We start from the raw sequence: 21,801 nt of genomic DNA, 5'->3' as shown, positions 1-21,801 counted from the left end.
GGCCCCTCTAGAATCTAGACTACTGATAGACCACATAAGCATGATTTGATTTTCCAACGCACGCACACACACACCCCAATACAATAGCCTATTTGAGTAATTTTGTGGATGAAAAATGTTGTATCTTATTTGATGGCCCTTGAAGGGGCGAAGCAAAATAGTTTGATGTTGTCAAGGTGTATTTTGTATTTTATATGAAAGCAGCTAATACAAATAAAATAGTCAGAATACGAGACTAGAATCCTAAAGTGAAATCTGATTGGCTGTGAGCTGGCCAACTCCATTTTGGAAACAGCTGTTCGAAGACGTAACCTTTTTTTGTTTCCAGAGAGACATCCCTGCTCTCCAAACACTCCTCGTCGCATATTAACGTGGACATCGCTTTTGACGCTTTATAGTTGCCACTATAGTTTTCCCTTCGACGTTTTGCTCTAGTGTCTGGAAACTTATTGGCGATTCATGTTATTATATTACAAGTGGATAAACAGAGGCGAACAAATCAAGGTTAGTCGCGATCTTTTGTTACAATATTGCAAATGTATACATGTGGTGCAGAACAACATGCGTGTATGTGTGTATACGTGTGGTGTATGTGTGTGGACGTAACAACTGGTGTTTGGTGTTGAAATCCGCAGGGAGCCGCACAGTCACGATTCACGAATCGTTATTTTCCAGTCAGATGTGTTCGGACAATGCAGTTTTCGTTGATAAACTATGAACACATTTCCCCCACGATATAACGTCATTAACGAACCTTTTCGCAATGGTATTATGAAGTATTATGAAATCCATGTCATGTTTTTTTAAAACATTTATTAATGCATTTATTAATTTTGCCCAGCTGTCAGTCATGCATGTCCTTCCCACCACATAAGTGTTAATAGACTGGGCGCGCATATAGACTCGATTTTCATCTTTGCTTTCTATTAGCCACCACCCTACAACCAACACCCGCAATAAACAATCAACTTTATCTCACAGGGATATGTGTAGGCTATGAATGCAGCATTCCGACTGCTGAATGAAATCATACACAGTAGAATCCTACACTCTGAGTTACAAATGGATACATTAACATAATTATATGACTGTAATTCCTGCTTTTCTGGGTAAAGATAGCCTATTTCACTAGTAGGCCTATTTCATGTAAGAGTATGCACTATGCATGCACTCTGGGTGGGTGGAGAAAGATGGAGAGAGCGCCCCCCCACACACACAATGCCAGTGTTATTGGGTAGGCGCCAACCTGCCTGGCCATGGGCACTGGTGGAAATAAACATTGGCTTCACTCTTCAGTCCCATTCTTTCTTTCAGTGTGCTTAACAGTGAACACAACAGGATTGTTAATTTCCCCCCAAGCTTAAAACAATGGCTGAAACATATTTTCAATCTATGTTGAATTGCATGTTCAATTCATTTCAACACAAATTGTAAAATGTAAAGTGGGCCAAAAAATACAGTATATTGGAACCTTAATAACTCTCTCATGATGAGACATGTCAGTGAGGCATACACAGCAATAGAATGTCTTAAGTTATTTAAAATGTCTGTCCGTGCAACCTGTTGCATTGTAGCAATTGTTGTAGTCAATATATTGTGTTGAATATACAACCCTGAACCCTACTTTGAACATGTAGTCAAATTTGGAATTGGAACTATGTTATATTACGGTATAACGCTATCAGTGCTACTGCTAATGTTGACCAGTGTTTCTCAGCTTGCTGGTGTGGAGCCAAATATGGGGCCTTGTACATAGCCAAAGTGCAGTAACTATGTTCTTGGACACAACCAAAAGGTCAAATATTGCCTTCGTAATTTTGGGGGATAAACAATTACCTCAAGAACAGTTAGTGTAATATCACTTATGCCAATATCTCATTTGGCTGACCAGTTTTAACACTTTTAAACCCAGTTATCAGTGATTTTATTTCCCGTAGTTACTGCACTTTGGCTTTGTACTAGGGCCAAATTTGGTAGTATGATGATAATGTTGTAGTATAACTACCAGTTCTAAGGTAGACCAGTGTCTATTTCTCAGCTGGCTGGTGTGGAGCCAAATATTAATGGGATGTTCACAGGCCTACAGTACAGTATAGTATAACCTAAATTGGTCAAAATGGCTTGGGGTAAAGTTGTCTCTGAAATTGTTTATAGCAGACAGAATCTAAAATGACAGATGTCACATACATGGTTTAGGCTTAGGGTTGTATATGGACAAAAACATAATGATTATTATACATTATTTGATTAACCTACACAAGCAAGATTAAGTTGGTTATTGGTTTCCTAGTCAAATGTCACGTTTGTTGAGTAACATTGTCAAATGGGGTGCTATGCAACAAAGTAGAAAGCTCAATCACCACTTTTACAGTCTCTGTAATAAGTCATTTGAAGAGGGCACTGATCTGATTACAGCTGGTCTTTGGGGGCTATTTACTTGAATTCTATATTATTTGCTCACCTACAATTAGCTGTGAGGGAGACTTGCAGGTAGAAAATGGGTAGAACTTAAATATTTAGGTCATGCGAGTCCAGTTATCTGCAGTGCTGCGTTAACACTTTCAACAATACCAGTCTCCTCCTTCAACTCGTTCACTAAATGGAAGTCATATCTGCTGCTTGCTGAGAGCTGCCAACAATGACATTATTAGCCTTGAGAACATTATGACTGTTATATCCCTGGCCTGCACTGCCAAGAAATGCAGTGGGGGTTGGTGGTCTGTTGTTTTTGTCATCAGTTTTTTTTTTCTTGACAGTCATGTTTGCCATTTAACATCTTCCACTGTCAATCACAGTCAAATTTCCTCTTACTGACATTGCATGATTGGTATTCTAGCAGACACCGAATGTCTTGAATTTGTCATTTAATGATCACCTGAGCCAGCTTGACCCTTATATGATAAAGGTGGGTCATTAATACAGTTTGAGCTAAACAAAAAAGAATAAGTTCAAGTCCCTTGGGTGGCTGGCCAGGATAATGTCCAGAATTAGGCTTGCTTTCTGTCCACAGATATCAATACATTTATATGGATTGTTGTTGATGCTACAACCTACAGTAGTCTACTACTGGTTAAACATAAAAAAGTATGAACATTCTGTGCCGAGTATATTCTTGTACAGTATTCCTCCCTCTGTAATCATGGGTTTACTTATTTTGTGGGCTGTCCTCAGCTAAAATATATGGGCCTCTTCCTCTACCCACCTCAGGACTGTAGTGTAAAGGCTGTCAAGTTAACACCCCTGGATCCTACATTTCTCCTTGATTTCTCCTGGAGTTTGTATCAAAGTCCCCACATTCACCAGATCACAGGTACTTACATGTACTACATTTAAAAGGTTCAGGGCATGCACTGCCCCATGGCAGTGCAACAATGCTAGTAAAGCAAGCCACTAAGCCTGATAAAAGTATCAAACTCCCAAAATTCACCAGAACACAGGAAATTACATCTAATCTGTTAAAAGCTTTCTGGGGGAGGACCCCTACACCCCCCGCGTGGGAGGATCCTCCACCCCCCAAAAAAATCTTCTGGATTCTCACAGTCCGTTGTTGGCAGCCCTGACCCACATTCCTAGTCCTTTATGTGGACTAGAGACTTTGGCTCCACTGTTTTGAGCTCCTAAGGCTGTTTATGAGGAAATAGTGAGTGCCATTACCCTAACCATAAGTGACTCTTGTGACTGACAGAAAAGGCTCATATACCCAAATATTACATATTCAACTAATTGGCCTAGCAAAGGTTTTCATAGTAAATGCGACCTACTGTCGCAGTTATTTTTGAGGGACCCCTCCTATATTATTCAGCTATTAGTGTAGATTTTCGTCTTACACAAACATTAAATTCCCATTGACAATGAATGGAGAATTTATGTCATGTGTCTGAGCAAATCGGCTATTTTCGTCCTCGTCCAACTCAAACATTAAATTCCCATTGACAATGAATGGAGAATTTACATCATGTGTCTGATCAAATCGGCTATTTTCGACCTACACAAACATTAAATTCCCATTGACAATGAATGGAGAATTTACGTCATATGTGTCTGAGCAAATCGACATGTTACGACCTGGACCTGCACTGGCACATATATGGAGTGTGTCTTGAGTGTACCAGGTTTGATGAGGTCAGATCAACATATGGAATGTCAGAACAGGTCATATGGAGATCTAAGGGTGTCAGCAGGGGCAGTGTCTTGAGTGTAGGGTTTGATGAGGGCCCAGGTAGCGTTTAATTTTCGTGCCTGGGTTCGATTCCCGCTTTGGGACACTGTGGGTGCTGCGGGCGTGTTCTCTCCTCTGCGTCATCAGTGCCCATACCCGAGGCGGGGTTGGCGAAATGGCCTTTCTGTGTGGAGTTTGCATGTTCTCCCCGTGTCCCCTAGGGCAGATTTCCTCACAAAAAACATGCCTTAATCCCGGTCTCTAAACTACCTCCCCCAGGCCAGCCGGGGCGCCTGATGGAGGGGAAAGGAACTGGTTCCTTCCATGCGCTACGTCCGGCCAGGGAAACTCTCCCCTGTCAGGTGAAAAGAAGCAGCTTGGACTCCTCATGCATGGAATAGAAGGAAGCATGAGGTCAGTCCACTGCCCCCCAGGTTGGCACTTGGCAGAGGAAGTGTAGCGCCCAGGATTACATTATTAGATAATTGACACTGGGTGAAAAAATGGGGTGAAAAAATGGGTTGCAAAAATCGTGAAAAAAAAAAAACAGGTCAGCTCCGTATATGGAGATCTAACAGGTCTAACTGTATGAACAAGCAGGCCCCATCTCAGTTCCGTGCATAAAGTGTGATGTTTCTGAAGGTCACAATAATAAGTTATAGTTAAATCCTCATAGTCAAATCCTCATGCTTTATCCAGTTCTCTAATTTGTTCCTACATATTTAATGGCACATGTTCTACAAACCTTTGGTTCCGGTAAGGTCAGTAATGGCCTGTCTTTCTCATTGTGAAAAAGGGGAAAGAATCGTTGTGGTGATATTCAATCTCATTGTATCCAGTAGACATGTAAGTTATGCATTGGATTGAAAGAATCACTGAGAAGAGTAAATAATGGGTGTACTGTATATTGTATAATGAACCAGGCTGATTTGAAGCAGCCCATGAGAACTAGTGAAGCGATTCATTCATCAGTGATACGCAGAGGAACCTTGCCTACAGTTCAGGCTCAAAACACTGTTGATAGTGTATGCTATTATTAGAAATGTTTTTGTAAATTACTGAGATTGTAATTCAAATGTTTTTGTAAATTACTGAGATTGTAATTCAAAAAAAGGCTTTTTGCATATTCAGTTAATTTTAGTGTGGTGTGAAAATCAACCTGCAGAGACTTGAAACTAGCTTGAGATGGATATTGGACCAGTAAGACGCCCTGAGGGCGAGAAGCGACCTCGGAGGTCGCGCTGAAACAACAGAGCTTCTTAATACGGCACAGTTGAAGCAGTAGTTAAACTATTAATGTAGAGTTGCTGGCCAGCTCCATATATGCAGATCTAGTATGTCAAACCATGTATGGCTATCCAGGGTTTGATGAGGTCAGTGTCGTGATCTCCATATGTCAGATTGACATATGGAGCGTGTCATGAGGTGTGAAGTGTTCATTTATACATTTGTACACTTACTGTGTATTTACAGTACAGTGGGTTAGACATCAAGGTCCATTCGGTTTGTGCTGTGTTCCGACAGTCTGACTACATGGTTGGTTCCACTTTCTAGGACTGTAGCGACCTGCGGTAATTTCCGCTCCCTTTTGAATGTTTGCCATTAGGGAAGGTTACAGTATGTATGTGCTGTTTTGTCCTCTCAACTCAGCAAATCGAATCACATGACGCCCACGTCTTCATAGACTTGTGGGAGAAGAGCGTGATGATGCAGTTGAGTGGAATTACTTGGCGAGTGTCAGCCAAACCGAGGCCGCCTCCGGAATCACTCTCGGTACAGGCACTACAGCAGTCTGTTCATATACTTTTTTATTATTTAAAATCTACTACTAGGAATGATGACAAGCTGTGTCGGTGTGATAAGGGAGTAATGCAGTTTATGCCCTGGTAAGTGCAGTGTTCAGTTTTCTCATGGTCCATTTATGCATTCGTTTCTGACTCTGAGAATAAGGGTTCCATGTTGTGACTTGTGAGTGACCAAATCTAACAGGTGGTGCAGACTAGATAAGGCTTTGCCAAATAAGTTCTGTTACAAATTGGGTTATTCAGTTAGCCTAGGAAGACCTTTTGCGTTTCCCCTGAGTTCTTAAAAAAAAAAAATCAAAACAGACAGTGAAGCTTGATGTATTGCCTTATATAGCCAGCTCAATAAATAAGCATGCATTCCTTTCCCTCTCCTCGCCTCGCCTCTCCTCTCCTCTCCTGTCATCGGCTGTCCTGTACGATCCCTCCCTCTCTCTGTCCTGTCCTATTATTGTCCTCTCCCTAATGCTTCTTCTGGTCAGCCCATGGCTCTTGTTCAGTCTCCATTGTGTGTACAGCCTAGAGAAAGATGGGTCATAACTCATAAACAATCCAGTGTATGCAGTGAATATGGTAGATCTCACCCTACATTTTTATGGCTTGTCCCTCTGGGAGGCTAGTCATCAATAAGAGTGGGTGTGTGTGGCTAATCTTGCAAACTGATGGACCGACCAGCGCCTGTCGTCATAGATGACTGATGTCACAGGCTGGCATGGCTGAGCCATGCTGTTGGATCATGTGTGGATCTAAATGATTCGATTTTTTTTTACATAAGTTACTGCCATTCATGTTGAAACGGTGTGAAAAAACACTTGCCACAGACGTATTGTCTCCTATGATCATTGGGTATTTTGCTGCGTGTCCGAAACACACAGCAAACACGCAGCACGTGCCTTTTTGTCTTTTTGACCCTTTTTATGTGTATAAACGTTTTTCTTACACCCATGATTACAATGATGAGTTTCAAGGATGGCTTGGAGCAGGCTGTGGTCTATTCTCATACATTTAAAGTGTCATGCCAGGCCACCCATCTCTTACCCAGACAAAGAACTAAGTCAGAGAGATCTAAATACGTTTAACAGCATAACTGCGGTCATGATGGGATAACAACAATATATGCCCCAAAAACATAAAATAAAATCTTTTTGTATTTTTATATCAATAGTCCATCTTGATTACTTCCCACAAAACAAACATGTCATGTGTGCTTACATCAAACAGTAAAAGCAAATGGCATTGATTCGTTCAGCCTTGATTGATTCGTTCCAGCTGTTACTGGATTGCCTTACAGATATCCAAATTTGGATGGACACCAATTTCTTTAACACTCATCAGTCAAGAACCGTAGTGTGACTTTTGATACCACCCCTACTAGTCAGCTCTTAGGCACTGTGTAGATGCTTGCCTCCTTTCTGGCAAGAAAAGGGGTGACCACATCACCTCAGTCTGACCTCGACTCCTCGCATCATTCCCCTGGAGATTTTATAGTTTTGCTTTTAAAGCCCTAAACGGGCAGCCCGAGCACCTATGGAGAATGCACAGTAGGATGGTTAATGTGTAATGCTTTAGTAGTAGGGGTGGCTTGCTGTTGAGCACCCATGGGCACCCATGTGCCCCATTGACCTCACACCCCAGCCAGAGCCCTGAGGTTGGCTGACCAGTCGAGTTGTGCCCAATATAGGCACAAGACCAGAGGTGACCGAGCCTTTGCGGTTGCCGGCCCCAGGCTCTGGAACACCTTGCCCCTACACATTTATTCTGCTCAGTCACCAGAGGTTTTTAAATTCTTACTTAACCCCATTTTCTCTGGCCTTTAACTCTAGTTGAATGTACAATCACTGGCCTTTACTGTATACTGCTGAAATGTTGTCTTTCTGTTTGTTTCTTTTAATTCTCCGTGTGCCTTTTTTTTCTTTTTTTGTTCTTTGATTGTTTATAATTGAGCACTTTGATCAACCTTGGTCATTGTAAATGTGCTTTCGAAATAAAGGTGGAACTTAAAAAAAAACATCGCAAGAATGGAACTGGGACGTATCCTCAGTGATGTATCCCAAGGTCATCAGGGTTTCGGATCTTTCAACATCATACCCAGGTCATGCCGAGGTGATCAAGTCCCGACTTATGTCCTAGTAGCTACCCTCGATCAGTCCCATTAGGGAAAAACCAGGGACACACAATCCGCTGCTCCAGAACTACTCTGCCGGTACTGGGCGGGCCATCCGATGGGTACCGGCCGGGCGGGCCATCCGGTGTGTGGAGGGACTAGGCACTGTGGGTTAACTCCTGGCCGGGCACCTCCTACGCCTCACCAGATCATCTCCTGCTCTCACCAGGTGCACCCAGGACCTGTGCATTGCACCAGATTCCCAGCACCAGACACCTCATTCGGGAGTGGTGGATTCCGCAGGCTCCACCCATGGAGTTATAGTACACGAGTCAGTGTAACATACTAACCAATTTTAACCAATAATATCATGACATTCACCAGTTTTATTAGATGTTTATGCAAGTTACTGAGATGATCATTTAAAAAAATATCCTACATATTTTTTCTGTACCAGATTATGACATTTCACTGTGAGGAAGTAAATCAATCTTCTACACAGAGCTATGATTCATCCTGCTAGACACTACACGTCCTGCTAGACTACTTTGTGGACTGCTACTGTGACATCCAGACAGGTCATGGTATTCATCATGCCCAAAATCAGTGCTCATAGCTGGATAAAAGACGTTCATCTGCACAGTGTCTGGAGGTTGATCATTGAGTTTCAACCCACCCCATCACTGTGATTGGCTGATACGCACACAGCTCCTGTTTCACTATGTCGGAAATCAAATACTTAAAGTGGGTTGAGAGGCCATCTGGTAATCAGAAAGTATTCGGTTTGCAGTTAAATGCAATTAATACAAATGTACAGTGACACATACCCCCAAAATGACTAAAGGGGACACAATTATTATAATATAATAATTATAGGTTGTCACTTGGTACAATCAGCAATATGATGGTGTGGCATGTTCTGCAAGACTTTGGTAACAGCAGCAATGCATGTGTATGCCAAGATAACTAAGAACCATAAGGATTGTAAATCTGTGCCCCAACCTATCTTCACATGACTGTAAACTCGCTCTGACATGCACAAGATAATAACTGTTTGGAGATTTTGTGATGGCAAACATTCATCTTTAGGCTGATTCTTTTTAAGCAAAGGATGCAGGTGTAATATTTAACTTCCCATTTGTGTGGCAGTATTTATACAAGGAAAAATTATAAAAGAGGATACAAATCAGTTGAACATTTGTTTTCAGAACATTGCCTCTGCCAGATATCCAATCTAGGCTACGTTGTTTTGGAGTTGAAATGGCAGGGACCTTTTTAGTTCTTCAACCGAACGTGATCACCATCTCATTATGGAGTCCAGTCGAGAGACACCTGCTCCGGAGTCCTGACTCAGCTGTAAAGCTGTTGTGTGGTCAAAGATTCTCCACCCCCGTGTGTGTGGGGGCACACAAGGGGAATTCCCTATAGCCTGGGGCTGGGCTCGGCATGTTTCTTCAGTAGAGTCATTTTGTAACAGAAGGGCTCAACCCGCTTTATCCTAAAAGCAGAGGCTTACAGATCTTTTGTATGCAGAGACCCAAAACAGAATTCAACACAGCATGTATTCATAATTCTGCTGCCTTTAGGGATTAGTAATCTGATGACTGGACTAGATATTGTCGTCTGTCTTCATATTGTGTGAAGGGAAAACCGTTGTTATGATGCATTAGTTTTCACACCACATGCGCTGGTGTTGATTGGTCCGTCTGTTGCCAAGTGAACGGGTCTAACAAAAGGGAACATGATTCTTTTTGATGTAGTGTTTACATTGTTATAGTAATATTCTGGGGAATTTCCAAAATCAAAACGATGAATAATTCCTCCCCCCTCCCCCATTTATTTAAACTATTTCTTACTTCCAAAAGACACAAAGTAAATCTGCAAGCTCACAATGCATTGCATCATGAAATGTTGTGAGCTTTTAGATAAGCTATTTTAGCTATTTCACGTTAGACTAAGTATACCACTAAGACGCCCAGAGGGCGATATAATATGGCTTTAGTGTTTGACCATGAACTGCAGGTGAACCAGGATCAGTTTGATGGGTTACCGATATGGCACCACCACATAATGGCACATCGGCCATGAGGTGCAAAAGAAATTCCATATTGACCACCAGAGGCTCTGATTTGTGAAGTGGATAGTCACTACTCAGGCTCGGCTGCTTCTCTGTGTGGCTGCTAAGATTGTCTATCTATATCAAGTGAGATTGATTTTTGATTCCACTGTGGCTTTCGAGTGAAGCAACCTTGCCCAAGAAGATCTTTTGTTTTATTCATCAGTACTCTTGCACGCTTCTACTCTGTAGTTGATGCTAATGGCCTCGGTCAGGCTTCTTATCTCTTGCTCCTCTTGCTGATTTGATAAGCCTTTGGGCATAGGAGCTCACTTGCTTGATGGATAATTAGGATGGCAATTACATGTGAGTGGCACTGTTCATTCTCAGTATCTCGACTGGGTGAAAAGAATAGAAGATGTTTCTTTGAGTGTATGACATTATCTGTGAAAACGTGGCAGTTTTGCCAGAGGAGAGTTGGCCTGAGAGGGAGATGGTGAATCTTTCTAAGTTAAACCTGACAAAGATGCCTGTATGCACCTCTACCCATCAGGCAAATGTTTCACGGCACCGGCGCAAACGACCCGCAAGCTAGCTGCTTCGCAAGTTTCTCTTCTCACTCCCCCAGGAAATTAGGCCCTTACAGGCGGCATGGGCCTCATAAAAAGAGGAAGGATATATGGGGGCAAATATACACGGGCACTGAATGGACAGGGGTTTATTTATTTATGAAAGGAAGGGCTTCGTAGAACAACAATGCTAATCTTGTGGAGGAAACACAACTCCCTTGTGTTTGAAGTGGGCTGGCAGTCTTGCAAGCAGCTGCTGACATCATGTGAATAGACAGTGTCCAGACCTGGTCTGACTGGGAAGGTTGAGAGGCAGGGAAAAAGTCAGGGGAGGGGGTATGGTGAAAGCACGGTGCCGGGCTGCTCTCAGTGTGCAACACTTGTCTTTGGAGGGTCTCAATGGCCGTTTGTCTGACCACACAGTCAGGGATCTGCAAGGTTGTTGGGCTTCCGGGCATTCAGTGGTGGATGATTCAAGTGTGAATATTTTGGTAAGCCTGACTTTCTTCACTCATTTCCTCTTTGTGAAAAACCACCATTTCTAATTTCTAAATGCGAAACATTTTATGCTGAAGTATCAAGCAACGGTGTTATTTGAGCACAGTGCCAGAAGTTCTAGAAATGTGATCATGGTTGTACACATGGTTAGGTTATACACAGCCTTATGTGCAATTTGTTGTAAAACAATTTTTGGGGGATTATTTTGGTATTTCAAATTCAAACCTCAGGATGAGAGCACTCAACAAGAACCCTGGATTAAAACCCCGACGGACTAGTGTGTTGCTAAGAGAAACAGATGAGGCCTATTCATGTGAAGGCTTTTTGCCGTGTCAACAAATGATGTGAAATTAGTTGACTGACTTTTAATTGCCTGTAAGAAGATGGCACTAATGGACTTCAAAATCAGCAAGGAAGTCAATCTTAGTGTGGGTTATTGCAGATAATGTGAGTTTATTACGCACAAATCAGGCTTAAAAGGCTTAGGCGGGATGGGAGTGAGCTTGTCTCCCTAATGGGCCCGGTGAAAGTGGCAGTGCTGCTGAGTCATATTCCCTCAGTGATCGCACAGGCTGTTGTGCCTAATTTCACAAGGCCAAAAGCTCTCCTGTTACATGTCGCCTTGGCCGACCTGACCACCACTCACTCATACATACTGTACAGATACTGTACAATACCCATCCTCCATGCCATTGGTCTAATTCACCTTTGATTACTTTCACAGTGGAATTATGTAGTTACAGTGTGTTATTTGTGGGGATGGGCAATTCATCGGTCAACACATCGGTATCGGCTGATATTGGCTTATTTTATAATAATGTTGAAAAATAAATAAAGCCTGAAAAATGCTTTTGTGATGATGAAGGCTACAAATTATATCAGTGTTTTCTGGGGACGCTTTTAAAAGAGTCAACAAGTTGCAAGATTTCTAAATAAAAATACTACATTTTAGCTGTTTATGGTTGGATATGGGCCAACATTCCAATAACGGTGCATACCTTTTTTCAGAATGGCCAAAATTATTATATTGTTTTTCATGGGGAATGAGATCATATCGACATTGGCCATCGGTTATTGGCCATAACAGCAATTCATTATATCGATATCGGCCAAAATGTCTCACCGGTAAATGCCTATTTGAAGATTTGAACAGGTGACACTGCTGCTTTATTGAGAACAGGGAACTGGTGTTTTCCCAAGTAAAGTGGATCCCCTGCATTGCAAACAGTCAGCGCATACAGTCTAGTGCCAGAGGGAGGAGAGAGAAACCAGGCAAGGGGAAACGAGAGAATGAGAAGCAAGGCTAAACTTCAGTTCAACCCACCACCCAAACTGCAGTGATTGAATTGTTATTGTCTGGAGTGAAAATGCACACCTATGACATTTATCCTCTGATAGTGTTTACAGCTGCAGCTGTGTCTGGTTTCCTTCCCCTCACACCCTGGCCTTTTCACATAAAGACACCCTTCTCTTATTATCTGGGACATTAGGGAAGGAAGCATATCGTAATTTATCGTGACGCCATTATTATATGCTACTATTTCAGTCAGCAACTTGTGATTGACTTAAGGCATGTTCTTGCAATGGAACAAATCTCTTAAAAGGATCCCTGGCTAATATGACAAATATGCCTTAAAACCTTATACTTGCCCTCTACAACTAAAATAAATAAACACCTTAAATATCTTATTTTTTTCATAAATAAAGAATCTTTCACTCAATAGGAACTGCTCCTGTTGCAAGTTGATGATGTCATGTTTTAAGGCATATCATTTGTCTTAAAGAGAAAATGTCTACCAGTAGAACTGGATGATATAGTTATTGTAATATTTGGATGAAGGTTAAATAAATAATCTTCTACTGGTCTTTTACTGGTCTTAAAGGCAGTATTACGTTAAAGTGGTAGTTTTTTTTAATGCATTAGGCTGTTCAAGTTAAGTGAAATGAATAGTTGCCTCTATACCCGTTTGTGTCATCATATGCACATTATTGATAGTTTCTCAAAATGTCCTTGTGAACGCCTCCCAAATATCACATTATTGCCCAGCCATTCCACACTAAAAAGAAAACCATCCTGCTTTGGCACTGGTCTGGATAAAAATCACAGAATAGGCCTAAGAACCCTATGTTCCTCGGGTTCTATGTTCTCCGCACCTTTAGGGTTAAGGTGGTTGCAAAGTGCACACTGGTGTTTTTCTTCCCCTGCATTTTGCGTATCCAAAAGTAGTAGGCCATCACTAGCTGTTAGACCCCACTAGACGTTATACAGAAGAAATATTCGGCTGCAGTATGCAAACATGATTGACAAAGTGAGGTTGATATTTTTTTGTCCTCTGAAATTCACTCCGATATTCGGCAGAAAAAAACGCAGTGTGCAAACACCTTTACGGTTGTAAGCGGGGAAATAGAACCAGAATAGCATGGATACGCTCCTGGCCTTATATAATACTCTGGTGAAGGGAAAGGTTATTCATTGCTTTTCCACTCAACAATAAATAAATGTCCCCACACAATTTGACCAGTTGTTTGACAGAAGATACGTGTCACTCTCTCATGTCACGTTACATACAGGCTATGCATTGTATAAAAATATCAGCATCTTAACCGTTAACAGCAACTAAAATAACCTGCTTGTGTGCTATAGTGCAACATAAACCGTTCTGCTGAGCTCATACAAGGATTGACATCACATGGTTTTAGCAAGTGGCATCATTAAACCCTTCCCTCCGCAGCCGAGACCAGGTAGAAGAGTGCATTCAGGCAGAGTCTAGGCCGTAAACACATGGTGAAGACTAGCGAGGATAACTTAACGGTACACCATCATCATTATCATCATCCCTCCATGGAAACCTGTTAATGATCTCATGGTAGGATCTGATCCACTTGCACGGGCAAGCAAACTAATTAAACGGGAGAATGGCAATTAGATAAAGCTCCCATAAGCAACATAACAACTGGGCCACTGGTATGGAGCAAGTGGAGCATAATATGGCACACTGTGTTTGCTGAAGTAGACAGGCTGTGCTATGTGATGCTGTTAGTCTGAGGTGGAAACAGAAACTTGGTCCATGGAGTACTGCAGTTAAGACAGGCTGGCAGTAGAAGGTTTTACTTGTTTGAGCATGGTTCTGATGTGGACATTTGAAAATGTAGGCCTATTTATATGATGGTTCTTGAGACTAGCCTAGTTACATTTGTTTGGTCTGATTTTTATTTATTTAGTAGTCTTTCTTTCTTTCTTTTTCAGTTTGCCTCCCACAGTGACTTGGCTTACTAAATGGTTTTACAGAGTAGTGATCTACAAAGATCACATAGATCACATCAGAGTTAGGGTTCGGGAATACAGTTCAATGCTTGCTTTGTGACAACGCAAAGGCAGTGCTTCTACCTTGAGATGCTTAAAGGCTGTATCCTGGCCAATAACATTTTCAGATTCTCCAACTGTTACTGTACAGCTGCATTGGCTAACCCTCCCTATCAGTGAATGACGGCTGGGCACTTCCTCTTCAGCATGGTGTGCTCAAACATAACAAAGAGAGAATGAGAGGGAAAACAATTGAGGGATCTTTGTTCTTCATGATAACATTTAGCTTTATGATACTGGTGGAATGGAAGCGTGTTTGGGAACCGACTGGCCCTGGGTCACTGTGTCATTTTTGACATCTGCCAGCTCTGTTTTAATTCCTCCTGCCTCTCTATCACAGTGATTATCACCCTGTGGGCCAGGACCACTGGTAGGCTGAGGATATTTCAAGTGGGCTCCCAAATAATATTTCTGATATAGATAATATTCAAATTTAAATAATTCATGTAAAAGATAATAATTATTTTCTTAAACACTGAAAAATTAGTTTTCATTGTCGAGGCCCACATCGATAAAAGCCAATAAAAATGAAGCTCACCCATTTAATTCCCCATATCTGCGCATCCGTCCAACACTGTCCAACACAGCTGCTACTGATTACAGAAATCCTCCGTTTTATTCCCATTCAAGTTGACATCCAGACAGTGTATTACTCGGTTTCAACTTAATCATCACGCTAAAATATGTATCTGAAAACATTATAGGGTAGAAATAAGCCACATAACAGTAAACTGGTACAGCTGGCCGACTATCTGACTTGTAAACAAACACACATGCGTCCTGTGTATCGCATAGCTACCGTCCCATCGCCTGAAAAGATGCGACGCTCTGATTGGTTCAGAAACTTCAAAGTGGTATTTCAACTTGAAACAGTCTGAAACTTCAAAATAAAATGTCCACCATTTCCATTTCACTACGCCTTTAATGTCTAACATAAAAATCTACACTTTGCTGATATACAGAAAGAATACAAAAGGCATATTATATTCCTTAATCAAATATTGATTTGACCATTTGCGATACAGGGCATTAGGCAATGTTATCTTTGTATGAGGAATAAAATGAAATAAAGTGCAAGTCTGTCACGTCACATGCAAAAGCAGAGATGTTTCTGTGCTACCAAGGTGGGGGATATTTTTTTACCTGACCACATGTGCGTTCCTTGGCCGCATGCATCAAGGCCCCAGTGAGGCTCTCCAACATTGAAGCACTGGGCCCTAGTGATAAGAGGAGGGACTGCAGGCGGACCCGTGGAAGTATGACGAGGAAACCCCGTGCAGCTGGGCTTTAACGTTGAGTGCGTTTGCACTTCCGCATTTTGGGCACCAACGTTTGGTGCCCAAATCGAAAAAAGGCGGTCCTTCCGGGTGCTTCAAAACACCACTGAGCAACTTCCACTGACATGAATAGCGGGGGTGGGGCGGAGTTTCGCGCCAGTTCAGTCTCTATCCTTCTTTATACTCTATGGCATGCATGCGCAGACGGCACAGAAAACCACCTAATGATGGAACCGCAGAATTTTAAGTTGTTAACTGTTCATTTTAATTGATACATTTCTTAACAGCGCTTAATCTATTAACATCCCTAAATAGAACACAATCAATTGCTTGATCATTAAAATAAACATGCTCTGAAAATGCATCTGACCACTTAACATGGCAGCTAACACTTGAGATTCTCAATTGGGCCCCATGGTCCAGACAAGGTTGAGTTGAGAACCACTGCTCTATCACTTTCCTTCTCTCCTATCGTTTCCTTCAAGGTCAAGTTGAGTGTCAGGTTGAGCTGTTTTCCCCATTGTTTATCAGCGGATGTATTTTGTTTCGCTTAAATAGATGTTAAATGCCGTTATCATGCTGCCTAGATATGTGTTAAATTGAATTAACAGTCCAAATTTTAATGTTCCGAAACTGTGCCGGGACCGGGAGATTTTCAGGGTCATCTGTGATGACGTATGTGTAGGACAGCTGTGCCGAGCAGTGTGATGATCTTATTGGCTGCAAAAAGATTGTCATTTTCATGTACATTTTCTCCAGTCCTTTCACTTGTTTCTTCATGAACTTTTCTTCTTCCTTTAATTTATTCTTTTTTGTTTGCCTCATCTTATTTAGTTTCTTAATCTCTTTGTCTTCTTTTCTGGAACAGCTTTTTAGTTCTTTTTGCACTTCCTCTTTTGTCAGAGGAACCACCAGCTGTATAGTCTTCACACTGTAAAATCCTGAGTGTTCATTTAACACAAATGGGACTTTACAGTATGTTTGGTTCCATTTGTACTCTCTCTCAGAGTTGAACTAACACTCAGGACTTTACTGTGTAGTAGTGTTTGGCAGGATCCATGACCCAGTTAAATATGGACTGAGAAACAGGAAGAAGAGGAGGAATGAATAGCTAATGGAAGCTCGATATGCTAGTCGCTGGGGCTCCCTCTGGCTTCCCTCCTCTACTAGACCTTTGAAAGGTTTAAAGCCACTTCGCCGTGGCTCTCTTTATTGACCAGTCCACCTCCTCACTGGGCCCATTTTGCACTGCAAGTAACCTTTTGTGACGGACCCGACCAGTTGAGGGAAGAGAGTATGTCAGTCTCAGTAGTTTTGGAGCAGCTTTTTTTGTGTTTTTCCTGTTGTAATTAGGACAGCCAATTAGCACAGATGTCAGCAGGGCCATTAGTCCCCGCGTAGAAATAGAAATGTTAATTACGAGTCGACCAGCCACAGTATAGATGTTCCTTTTTTTTCATTAATTCACTCTGTCAACAGTGGGCTCCTGAGGTGCTGAAGTGGCACACTATGTGTGCGTTTCACGTTCAGCTGCCTCTTATCTATTAAAGGTAGGGCGACAGATGATGGACAACTTCAGTTGTCTACTAGTCCATATAATCAACATAAATACTTTTATCTAATGGAATTTACTTAATTGAGTTCTGAAAAGGTGACTGCCAAATGGGAATCACCAATCACTTGTATATGACATTCCTGTACCTAATTTGCAAATGTAGACTGTAAATATCTAGCATTTAAAACCAGGTGTTCACAATTCCGATATTAAGCCTTTCAAACTGTGAAATTAAATGAATGTTGTTGATATCCAAAGCCATGTTGTTGTTTACACAGAGCTTGGGCATATTTACTAGGCTGGACTTTTTGCACTGGAGTTTGGGAAATATGGGTCTGGGGTGGATCTAGAAATCTTTAATTTATAAAACATTTATTTATGAGGATGCCAATTTATCTATTTGAGCCTAGATTGTTTTCACGTTTTGTGTTTAACATGATCTGTTGCCGTCTTGACTCTTGAACTGATTTATGCTGTCATACGATGGTGTGACTGTGTTGTGAGCTTGTAGAAATGAGGCATACTGTATACTGTAGCAGCTCAAAATTACACATGGAGTGAACACTCCATAGTAGCCTCTGCTTCATATAACGGTTGTCACGCCGTGTTGATTACTCCCAAGTCCCAAAATGGTGATGATGCACTGAGCCCATTGGCCATTGTAGGCCAGCCCAGATTATTTTATTAATGTTTCTTTTTGTAACGCCTCCCCTCCTCTCTGGCAGGTGTAATGAGAGCGCTGGTCATGGACAGATGATGGACGTAGAGACAACGACATACTCGGACTTCATCAACTGTGATCGCACGGGACGCAGGAACGCTGTGCCCGACATCGTAGGGGAGCAGGCCATAACGGCCGGCAGCACCAGTGAACTGAGCAAAGACATGGCAGAGATGGACCTGAAAGCTGCAGGTGGGCAATTCACACTGACAAACGAAGAAAAAAAAGGTCAGGGCTCCTTCAGGGGTTAAGTGTCTTGCTCAGGGACACTTTGACGTGTAGCCTGATCAAGGTGATGGTTGAACCGATGACCTTAAGATTCCCAGACAGCGTGACCCACTCAATTGACAGTGAGGCTTTTACAGCTGAGCGTGAACCGATCACAGCAGGTATACTGCGCACAGCAATACAGATCACTATAAATGGGTTGTTTTTATTAATCGTAATCGCAACAGCACTCGTTATAGTCCTGGCTTCCCCTGCTGGGCTTTGTCACCCAGTACATCTTCTGTAGTTCTCTTTTGTTTTAGAGTTTGGAAGAGAAAGGCTTCAATACAGCTCCGTGGAGGGAAGTAAGCGTTTCCCATCATGCTCATTGAGTCTAATTTGACTCTTCTGCTTTTTCTTGATTTTGAAACTAGTTTCCCAAAACATGTATTAGCGATTCTAATACAATAAATCTACTTTCGGTGGTCTCATGTTGTGTTGCTGGAGGAAGTTGAGGTTCCTTCCTCAGGATTCTCATTTAGTCAGATTTATAGCCTGCTGTGTGGCATTGTCAAACGTGTGTGTGTGTGTGTGTGTGTGTGTGTGTGTGTGTTGTGTGTGTGTGTGTGTATCCGATTATCTGCTCAGATTATCCTGTAGCATGAGGGGTTCACAGATCCAATATTAAACCTCCTGATCTGCTCACAGATGCATCAGGGTAGCCCTGATAATATCAAACATTTTTGACATTTAGGTTTTTTTAATCTGGATTGTGTCACTACTGTCGGAGTTGCACTGCTGGAGTTGCTCGCAACCACAATAGCTCACAACCGCATTCGGACGTGAAGTGAATGAGAGGGCTTTTGACATGGCGACAGCAAAAATGATTTTAAAACTTCTGTAGTGTGGGGAAAGCTTTAGGTTTAGTATTTGAATTAGTTTAAGGTAGGGGCTAGACATGTACTGATGATGGTTAAGGTTAAGATTAGAGATGAGGGCCTGGGCCATGGCTCAGTGGTCCAGGCACCTTGGCTGGCAATCCAGTCTGGCAGTGTGCCGCGCGTTCGACTCCCGATCCCGACGGCCTTTACTGCATGTCTTCCCCCCCATCTCTCTCCCCATTTCCTGTCAGCCTACCGTCTGTCCCTCCATAAAAAAATAAAATAAAGGCGAAAGCCACAAAAAAAAAAGATTAGAGATGAGGGAATTAATGTAGTCAACGGAAAGAGTGTGTGTGTGTGTGTGTGTTCTGTGATTGACACGTTTCCCATGTTTCTACTCCAGGTGAGTCCGGGGGCTCACCCCCCCCTGAGGGTGAGGGATCCACCAGCGGAGAGGCCCCGGCGAATGGAGAGCCCTCTTAAAGACCCTCCGCAGATAGGAGGGGGATAATGAAAGAGGGTGCGTGTTGGGAGGGTGGGGGGAAAGATGAGGAGAGAAAGCAAAAGTAGAAAAGATTGGAGAAAGAACGAGAAAGAGAGAATCTATTGGTTGTCATGACCGGACGCGCTCTTCCCACAGGCCCCTCTTCATGCCATGGTGAGGACACCTTCTCTCTCTGTATATGGAGCCTTGTCAGCCCAAATGCATGCTTCTCTTAATCAGAACAGATAATGATAGGAAGAAAATTGAGTGGAACTGACAATGGAGAAGCTGCTTTTACTCTGGTAGTGATTTGTATCTCTTGACGTGACAAGAAAGCACAGGAACTCTGGATTTAGCTTCTCTGGAGTCTGACTGGTGTGGAATATACATTCATATATACACACACACACACACACACACCGCTGTTCCAGCCTAATATGGAAATCCATCTAAGGAGAACGTTACATAACCACTAGTTTGTCATTTTCTTTGTTGTATGTATGTTTTGTGACCCTCGTTAATTTTCATTTACTCTTTGTATATATATTTTTTTATTTTTAGCCCTTTCATTTTTCAAGTATCCAGTATAGTTGCAATGGAGTCTCTACGCCAACGGTATGGAGGTCATATTTATTGCAAAATGTCCAGTGATAAACTTTGTACTAGGAATTTTCTTTGTGTAATAAATCAATTCATATGAATCTACTGTAACAGTTGCATTTAATGTTGTAACTTGTAAGGTGTATATGTTTGCACAAGGGAACTTAACCACTTAAACCCTATACTTTGTTGACCAGGGTCACCCAGGCGACTACTTGGTCCCGTCCTTTTTTCCTCTATACCAAATATCTTCATTGAAAATACCAGATCTACAAGCTCACAATGTGACACGTTGCAAGCTTGTAGATCTCCTATTTGCCGAATGTATGCATATTTTTGTTGAATGTTCACCTATTATGACATGTCCACAATAGGGAGGCTAGGGTTCATGTGGTTAACTGAGATTTCTGAAACATTGAACCGAATTAGCGCTTATTATAACCCTAGAGCTGGTTGGTCCTCGAGTGATTAATGAGAATGTAGCACGGAGCGGTGCAGGAACCATAAATATTATTGAATGCCCCTTTTGTGTACATTAGGGTGGCTACAGGAAGCCAGTGTTTACATTCCCATCTAGAATGTCCCCCTGTTCACATTTATTTCCATATCAAATAAAGAAACGGACCATGTCAAGACTTTATTTTTGAATCTATAAAACAAAACAAAAAAATCACACCTGTGTGAACTGAGTGGTGTAAGGTCTTATATAGACTGATCAGCTGTGGTCTGACGTAATGTCTGACGTAATGAAATCACACCCGTGTGAACTGGGTGACCATAGCAACCATGCTCATTTTTTGGTACGAACAGACAGACAGACAGACAGACAGACAGACACGTAAACTAACAAAGCCAGTTGTAGGAGTCGTTTACACCACTCAAAAACATGCTCTGCATGTGCCGAGCTTTAGATGGTGTCCAGTTCAACTTGAAAAGCCCTCAATTTATGGTGGTTTAATGTTACAATGTACTGTAGTTATACAGTATATGGCAAAGGGGAATAATGGTTTGTTTTTTCATACACCAATCATTTTCAGTTAGATCTTAAAATCTATTCATCATTCATCCCTAGCTGTAAACCAATTCAGTTAACTACCCATTTGTGCTTTGAGGTAATGGTTGTATGCCACCTAGTGTTTATACATATAACAACATTTGGTATTGGACTGGTTTCCCTGATGCAACCTTTTAATATATATATATATATATATATATATGGGGGTGGGGTTGGATGTATTAGTACTTTGACATTGGCTGACTACTGGTAATTATTTGGGCAACCGACAATTACACAGTAGCCCACAAGGGAAAATTCCCTGCTACGTTTCCTTGCTACTATACTTTTCTTTAAATTAAAATCGATATTTCGATAGTAACTATCATTACACCCCTACCGATTAGGGATGTTCCGATCACATTTGTTTTGCTCCTGTTCCGATTCTGAACATTTCAAAATGACGTGATCTGATCGGAAACCTTCTGATCAGAGTATGTAAGGTGACATTCACACCAGAAAGCTTTACT

At 41.9% G+C, this 21,801-nt stretch overlaps 1 protein-coding gene across 1 annotated transcript; it reads left to right on the top strand.

Moving 5' to 3' along the window:
* Window positions 1–239: 239 nt before the first annotated feature.
* pkig (protein kinase (cAMP-dependent, catalytic) inhibitor gamma) lies at window positions 240–20,906 on the top strand. The gene is made up of 3 exons (XM_079517442.1): window positions 240–504; window positions 18,110–18,297; window positions 19,597–20,906. Exons 2-3 carry the CDS (start codon window positions 18,138–18,140, stop codon window positions 19,674–19,676), a joined length of 240 nt encoding a protein of 79 aa, XP_079373568.1. The 5' UTR covers window positions 240–504; window positions 18,110–18,137; the 3' UTR covers window positions 19,677–20,906.
* Window positions 20,907–21,801: the final 895 nt, after the last annotated feature.

Source organism: Electrona antarctica, assembly GCF_951216825.1.
Source record: "Electrona antarctica genome assembly, chromosome: 2".
NCBI lineage: Eukaryota > Metazoa > Chordata > Actinopteri > Myctophiformes > Myctophidae > Electrona > Electrona antarctica.
This window is presented reverse-complemented; position numbering and strand designations above follow the sequence as displayed.